This window comes from Vicia villosa, unplaced genomic scaffold, assembly GCF_029867415.1.
Source record: "Vicia villosa cultivar HV-30 ecotype Madison, WI unplaced genomic scaffold, Vvil1.0 ctg.000063F_1_1_1, whole genome shotgun sequence".
In the NCBI taxonomy this organism is placed as follows: Eukaryota; Viridiplantae; Streptophyta; class Magnoliopsida; order Fabales; family Fabaceae; genus Vicia; species Vicia villosa.
Genome location: NW_026704991.1, coordinates 581,692 through 589,615, shown reverse-complemented (window position 1 = coordinate 589,615; position 7,924 = coordinate 581,692). Strand labels below are relative to the sequence as shown.

The 7,924-nt window shown below is 34.0% G+C and overlaps 1 protein-coding gene across 1 annotated transcript; it reads left to right on the top strand.

The window, feature by feature from the left end:
- The first annotated feature begins 443 nt into the window (after positions 1-443).
- On the top strand, positions 444-6,933 carry LOC131623413 (26S proteasome regulatory subunit 6B homolog). Its single transcript, XM_058894425.1, has 6 exons — positions 444-1,055; positions 1,828-2,058; positions 5,433-5,591; positions 5,787-5,939; positions 6,150-6,233; positions 6,637-6,933. The coding sequence occupies exons 1-6, from the start codon at positions 561-563 to the stop codon at positions 6,769-6,771; spliced, it is 1,257 nt and encodes a 418-aa protein (XP_058750408.1). The 5' UTR covers positions 444-560; the 3' UTR covers positions 6,772-6,933.
- The last annotated feature ends 991 nt before the right edge of the window (positions 6,934-7,924 follow it).

Genomic DNA, 7,924 nt, shown 5'->3' with positions numbered 1-7,924 from the left:
TTAATAAAAATATAGCTTTGTTAAAGAGACCGGTTTATGCAACCGAATGATTCGATTTAATCTAATTTAGCTATGCAGTTCGACCAATGATCCAATAGTTTGACCAATAAACCAATGATCCAGTAGTTCAACCATTATATGAGTGATTCAATACCCTCACCGATTCAATTTTTAAAATATTAGTGGTATATCTTCCGACATCCATATATATAATTTTATTATAAAGACCGATTTATGCAACTAAATGATATTTAATCTAATTTAGTTATATAATTCGACCAATGATACATTAATTTGTCCAATAAACTAAAAATTCAATACTCTCACGGTCTCACTAATTTAATGACCGATTTAATTTTTAAAATATTGGAGGTATATCTTCAACAACGATGTGTTTATGACTAAAAAACAAAGTTCCATATGTTTAATCTCTTCGTAAAAAAAAAAAAGCCACCTCACCTCATTTCATATACTTCAGCTAAAAGCAATCCCAATTCCACTCCAACACCCAAACCCTATTCCCCAAATTCTCTACCTTTCTTTCCACTCCATCCACAACAATGGGATCCTCCGCCATGGTTCTAGACCCCAAACCCATCTCAGAACCGCCACCATCCCTTCAATCATCAAAATCCGACTACCTTTACGGCGGAGACTCAGCCTCCGACGAAGATGACCTCTACAGCCGCCTCAAATCCCTACAACGACAACTCGAGTTCATCGACATCCAAGAGGAGTACGTTAAAGACGAACAGAAGAATCTGAAACGAGAGCTTCTCCGTGCGCAAGAAGAGGTTAAGAGGATCCAATCGGTTCCACTCGTTATCGGTCAATTTATGGAGATGGTTGATCAGAACAACGGTATCGTTGGATCAACTACTGGATCTAACTATTATGTGAGGATTCTCAGTACTATCAACCGTGAGCTTCTTAAGCCTTCTGCTTCCGTTGCGCTTCACCGACATTCTAATGCTCTTGTTGATGTTCTTCCGCCGGAGGCTGATTCCAGTATCTCACTTCTTAGCCAGTCTGAGAAGCCTGATGTCTCTTACAATGTTAGTTCGTTTACAATTTCTCAATTGGTTTCGGATTTAGGTTATTTTTTGATAAATTACATAATCTAGGGTTTTTGTATATATATATATATATATATATATATATATATATATATATATATATATATATATATATATATATATATATATATATATATATATATATATATATATATATATATATATATATATATATATATATATATATATATATATATTTTAAGTTTCAATTGAGATTTGGTTATTAGGTTTAGTTGCCATGAAATTTAATTTCCAAATGTTTGGGCTTACTCTGAAAATTAAACCATCATTACATTCACTGAAGTGTCTATGTTTCTTTTTTAAGAAAGATTGGACAAAAAATTTGAATATGTATATATTTTATGACAGAAATGTCCCAGACAGATACCCTTAACAGCGTGCATGACATTGAAAAGTGTTTGAGTTTATTTGGGAAAGTTTGAGTGTCTATTTAGCTTTGTAATCCTGGATTCTGATGCCTGATGTAACAAATATAGTTTAAAATGCATGCTAGATTATTGATTCTAAGGGATAGGGCAGTTACATTAAACCGAAAGTATATGTCATCATGTATGGGAGAGAACTTAAATCTTCTGAAGAATGAGACGGTGTTAAATGAGAAAGACTAGAGTTTACAATGAAGTTATTATCTGGCAGTCCGATTTATGTTTAATATGAACTGTTGTCCTCTTAAACTATATTTTAATGTGGCCTGACCATTCTCCCTTGATATGGTTTTGATCTTATTTAGGATATTGGAGGATGTGATATCCAGAAGCAGGAAATTCGCGAGGCTGTAGAGTTACCTCTCACACATCATGATCTATACAAACAAATTGGTATTGATCCTCCCCGAGGTGTCTTACTATATGGACCCCCTGGAACCGGTAAAACAATGCTTGCCAAAGCTGTTGCTAATAGTACCACTGCTGCTTTCATCAGGGTTGTGGGTTCTGAGTTTGTGCAGAAGTATCTTGGTGAGGTATGAATTTGTGTCATTTGCATTTGAAATAATGTTAACAATGTTGTAACTTACTCAGCTCTATTTGTTTGCTTTTGAAGATCATGGGATTCAGATTCTTAATTTTCAATACTTTTTTGAATTTTTATTCTGTTCCAAAATGGTTTCTCATATATTATTAGGAGGTTTACTTGAAAGAAATTTTGCATTATAATCTATTAAAGAAATTTAGCATAAGAAATCCTCTCTTATAGAAGACATAAGAAATAATTTGAAAATAGTTTTCTATAGCAAAGAAAGTTAGCATAAGAAATCCTCTTTTATAGAAGACATAAAAAATAATTTAAAAATAGTTATTTCTTTATCTACATTTCTGGAAAATAGGAAAATATACTTGTTACTTTTTTCTATTGCCAACATTTATGTTATCCAAACCCTATTGTCTATAGCTGTGTATTTGAAATTTCCAACCTGCTCTGTTGCGAAAAACCTAGAATGTGCAGATCTGTTTGTTTTCTATTCTCTTCAATGAATTTACACAATTTGTGTAGTTTTTAAGAATAGGCTTGCTAGCAATGCAATGGAGATTGCTGTCTTGTTGCAGCTTTCTTTCATAGGTATAGAGTTGCCAGCCCATAATTCTTTTAGTAGCTTTTCAATCAATCAACAATCACATAATTTCCCCTATTCCATGGACCATGAATGAGCAATGACCTGAAGTCCACATCCTCTCAATGGTAATGCGAGCCCAATCTGCATCTTTGAGGCTTATTTTTTAAATGTCCCGAGTTATTATACTGGGATAGGGATTGTCTTCCCGATACTCTTTTGGATATTCATAAAGTGTTGAATGCATAAATTGATTTATCAAGCTTATTGCAAAAAATACAATGAAAAAATATCTTTCTGTTTCTATCACTTCCTCAGTCTTTGCTGGTTGCATCTTTGTATTAGGCTCAGCGGGAGGTTCTGCTGCTTCACACTTGAACAGCCCAGTTTAGGAAGTTTATTTCATTCCTGCTCTAGTTTGTCAACATCCCTTTTAGATCTGGCATATTCTATTCGAGAATGTTTAAGGTGACCCAAATCTCTATTTTCAATACACCTTCTAGCTTCTCCTTCAAGCTTGTGGGTTTAGCGTCATCATTGTTTGTCAATTTATTGTTATGCACAGACAATTAGTGCTGCATTGTCATCATTGGCTTAGTGTTAATAGAATTAGTGTGAGTAGCCTTGCTTTGGATGTATTGAGTTTGACTCTTCGCCAGTGCCCAAAACCTTTCTTACCATGCTCTGGGAGAATGTTTTTATCCACATAAAATTCCTAAAATTGCAGACTTTGTCTTCATCTAATTTATTTTCAAACCCAAGTTGAGGCTCATAAACACATCATTCAATTCTTCATTCAGAAATGCATTCTTCATACCTAGTTAATGTATAGAGACCCAGTCACAAATATCTTTTGAATTCCAAAGGTTTTGTGTAGATCCATTTGACTAAACAAAGAGGCAGGGGAAATCATAAGAGGGGGATGGCTTTTTGAGGGTCTATTATAAAAGAAAAAAGGGATACTGCAAGGGATAGTTTTATATTATTAGTTAGTTAGATAGTAGCCAATAAATAGCAAGATTCTAATATAAACAGGAGGAGGAAAAATTCATTGTTTTTACTTGAGAATTATCTTGTGTGAAAGGAGAATGCTCCTTTGGGGCATCCTTTGTTCATTCCTATTGTTTTTCGAGTGTAAATAGCAGAAAGCTCATTTTCTCTCTCTGTTCCCGTTCCAACTTGTTAGAATTGCTCTCTTTCTCAAGAAAGATTCCCAACCTGCCACACTTTGCATCTTTTTACACTTACCATTAGCTTTGCATTTGATAGGAATCAGCCCTTTAGCTACCTGCTGTCTTCTTATGTCATGGAAAGTCAACTATTTTGTTATATTTCTTGGAACAAACTGTAGAAATTGAAGAGGTAAAAGCTTTATGGTTACTTGACACTTGACAGACTTATGTAGAACATGTGTTTTGAAATGAGTGCAGAGCACATGCCCTACTTCCTTTCTTAATACCTATAGGAATGTTACTATCATAAACAGAGTTTAAAAATATATCTTACATGAGCCATGTCGAGTTCAGTACTTGTTCACTTAACTTTAATTTAAGAAGATTGTAGTCTGTTAAAACTTTTCACCGCAATAGACAAAAATCTTCCATCTACAATTATAATTTTCTTGTTACAAGAACATGTAGAATAACATATGAACGGATATGAAAGAGCATCCACATGGTTAAAAGCACCTGAACTAAATCAATGATCCATGTAGTTTCTAAAATAGAGGGGAAGTACTAAGATTGCTATATATTTTGGCCAGATTACCGCTAGGGCTACTAGATGCCAAATAGGACATTATCCCAAAATTCTTAACTGTATCATTGCACGTATATTTAGAGCCAATGTCCCCATCCATCGGGTTCACTAGCCATGTCATTATCAGGTCAGGGGCTTTTGTGCATCCCACACTACATACCATTGGTCTATATCAGATTCATTTGTCACCTGTCAGATAATCCATCTTTCTTCTACACTAGATGCACATAAATATAGATCAAGACCACCAAAAAAGAATCCATCCTATTCAAGTGATCTTAACTGACTCTCAATCAGTTTTAGTTCTTGGGGTAGTTATCTTGTTTGTGATGTGGAAGGGCTTATCTAGTGTTGATCTCTGGAGTAGAGAGTCCAGAACTAGCATCAACATGCATAACTATAGTTTTGGTGCAAAACTACTAATAATACCAACTTGAAAGGTAATTTGTATTTAAGTTGATACAAGAAATTAGGTTAGGTAGTCCTCTCCTATAGAATATTCAAAACATAAATCAGTTTTAGAGAATCTCTATGCTATCTAAGATATAGTGTTAGCCTTTGTTAGGAGTGTCATTGGTGTCTCAAAAACGAGTGTGCATCTTTCTCTTGCGGTTGCGGTTCATGAGTTACAGCTACTCTCAGTCTCAGCTGTTAGACGGTTAGTTAGCCAAGTCGTGATGTTCTATTATATCATTTCCTTTGAGTTTCTGCCCCAATGCCATATTATGATAATTAGAAGCAGTTTTCTGATTATCTACATCCCTAAAAAGGGAAAGTACACTTACCGAATCACTATTTTCGATTATCTACATATATTTTATCTAGTACCCTATTATCCAGGACTTTGAATTTGAAAACTTATTTGGATTTTTCAACAGGATTTCATTAGTATGTTGTTGTTTACTGTCCATGATTACAACTACCCTTCCTGAAGCTTCCTGAGAGTTTCAAGATTCATATTATTTTCATAGAAGTAGAATTTAATTTTGCAGCAAGAATTTACTGCATCTTCTAATCTTCTGTTTCAGGGCCCAAGGATGGTTCGTGATGTATTTCGTCTTGCAAAAGAGAATGCCCCTGCCATTATATTTATTGATGAGGTTGATGCGATAGCTACCGCTAGGTTTGATGCCCAAACTGGAGCTGATAGAGAAGTACAACGTATCCTGATGGAACTTTTGAATCAGGTATCTCTATGAAATATATTTCTAAGATTCTCTCTTTGAATGTGTAGTGCATTACTTGTAGTGGGTTCTGGTGATCAACATTAATTTTAATTCTCTCACCTCTTAACCTCCAACTCTTTGATTTGGCTTCACTTCATCATTTGTTTTAAATATTCTCTAATGCTCCGGTTTTTTACCTCTTGGATTTTTCAACAGATGGACGGTTTTGACCAGACAGTGAATGTTAAAGTCATAATGGCAACCAATCGGGCAGACACTTTGGATCCCGCCCTCTTGCGTCCTGGAAGACTTGATCGCAAAATTGAGTTCCCATTGCCTGACAGACGCCAAAAGAGGCTTGTATTTCAGGCATGTCTTTTACATTTCTATATGTGTTATAATTCTTTATATTATGTTTTTTGTCCATGATTATAGTCAAGAATAGGTCATTTAATGTTTCATGAGTGAGTGATTTCAGTCAGTTTTTATAAATTCCACCTCCTTTATTTTGAACTAATAGGTTATTTTCAGTTGCTTTTCTAGCCTATATTTTGATGGTTCACATGTAACTTATAACAGGTATGCACGGCCAAAATGAATTTAAGTGACGAGGTAGACTTGGAGGATTATGTTTCCCGTCCTGACAAAATTAGTGCTGCTGAGGTTTGTTCATATCTTATAATGTTCCAGATTTATTATTTTATGTAAACCATACTTTTTATTAGTTTTAGGATTGTGGATGATTTGCCTAACCATCACATCATCTACAATCCAAGCTTAAAATGTTTTAGAATCTGTCGTCACAATTTTCAGATGATTTGTTGTAACTGTGAGAAGGATTATGCTGTGGAGAACTTGTTTTTCTAAGCTTAAAATGTTACACAGTGAATGAAAATATTGTTTGTGCTATAAAATAAGGAAACATTAGATTGCTTAGATGTGTAATTTTATGCGTGCAAAGTTAAGTTGCAATTCTATCACTTAAAATTTAGTTTCGAGAAAAAAGTCAATAACAACTTTTAGAAAGATGTCTGCTTTAATTATTTGTTGATTGTTGGTGCTGCAGATATCTGCTATTTGTCAAGAAGCGGGAATGCACGCTGTTCGTAAGAATAGATATGTCATACTGCCAAAGGACTTCGAGAAAGGTTATAGGACCAACGTGAAGAAACCCGACACTGACTTTGAATTTTACAAGTGATGATGAGGGTTTTTCTGATTTGTTTATGTATGTGCACGGTTCAGAATATAATTAAAGGATAAATTTCTAGAGTAATTGTGGGTCATCTATGTTCAAAAGAAATGATAATTTGTTTATGAATCTTGCATACTTTTCATCATATTATGCAATGGAATTCTTTAACTTACTGTGTCAGCTTAATATTGAGAGTACCTGGATATGTTTGATCAGTTACTGAGCTTTTAGGCTCTGGGAATCAAGTCTGGGCAATTTCTATTACAACATGCATGACTAGTGCTCGTCTGAAACTGATGTTAAATTATTCAGATCAAAATAGGAAAATATTATATTATGAACTAGATTTTACTGCTTATAATATTTTTTCAAGATGGTAATTTTTTCAATTATATTTTTATTTTTATGGAAGTTTTCTTTTAAATATTTCAATATTATGGACTGGTTTTCTTTTTCAATATTATGGACTGGTTAAAAGTAACTTCAGATTTCTTCATAAAATAAGGTTTTCTTTGGTTTCTTTAGTGGATGGAGTGTGTGATTCTGAAATGAACGTTCTTTAGTAGCACATTCTTAACTGTCTTGAATTTAAGCAATGCATTTGTGATATTTGTTTCTTGGTGGCTCGATGAGGTTGATGCATGAGATGAGAGATGAGTATGTGTGGTAAAGTTAAAGTCCAAGTACTTAGGGATGTAAAGGCATCTATGGATTGCAAATAGCTTCACTTGGAGAAAATATGGAGTCTATAATGTAGTAAAAAAACTTGTATGCTAAGAATCCGAGGTGCTTTGATAAAGGTTCCAAGATAAATAATGCAAGGGAGATTGAAGGAATTCTATTTAATGAGTTTTCTCATCAGTATTGTGGAAAGATAGTCCTTGTCTGTCGGACATACCTACTTTTTTACAGGACGAATTGAAATACATACCTACTTTTTTACGGGACGAATTGAAATTTTAGGTCTGAATTCTTAAATATATCCGTTTTATTTCATTTTTTGAGTTTTGAGTTTTTGTTGACGAAGATATTAACAATAATTTTTGTAATTCTTTGACATTAGAGTTGCAATATCCCTCTTTCACTCCATTTTTTTCGACACAACAGGTTATGATTTTATGTGATTTTATGTCCGCATTAGTAGGCAACCAAACTTTGT

Excerpts from the sequence above, each read along its gene's own strand:
- LOC131623413 (XM_058894425.1), top strand. The coding sequence starts at position 561 with ATGGGATCCTCCGCCATGGTTCTAGACCCCAAACCCATCTCAGAACCG. Across the intron at positions 1,056-1,827 it reads AGCCTGATGTCTCTTACAAT|GATATTGGAGGATGTGATAT; the intron begins GTTAGTTCGTTT and ends GATCTTATTTAG. Across the intron at positions 6,234-6,636 it reads ACAAAATTAGTGCTGCTGAG|ATATCTGCTATTTGTCAAGA; the intron begins GTTTGTTCATAT and ends TTGGTGCTGCAG.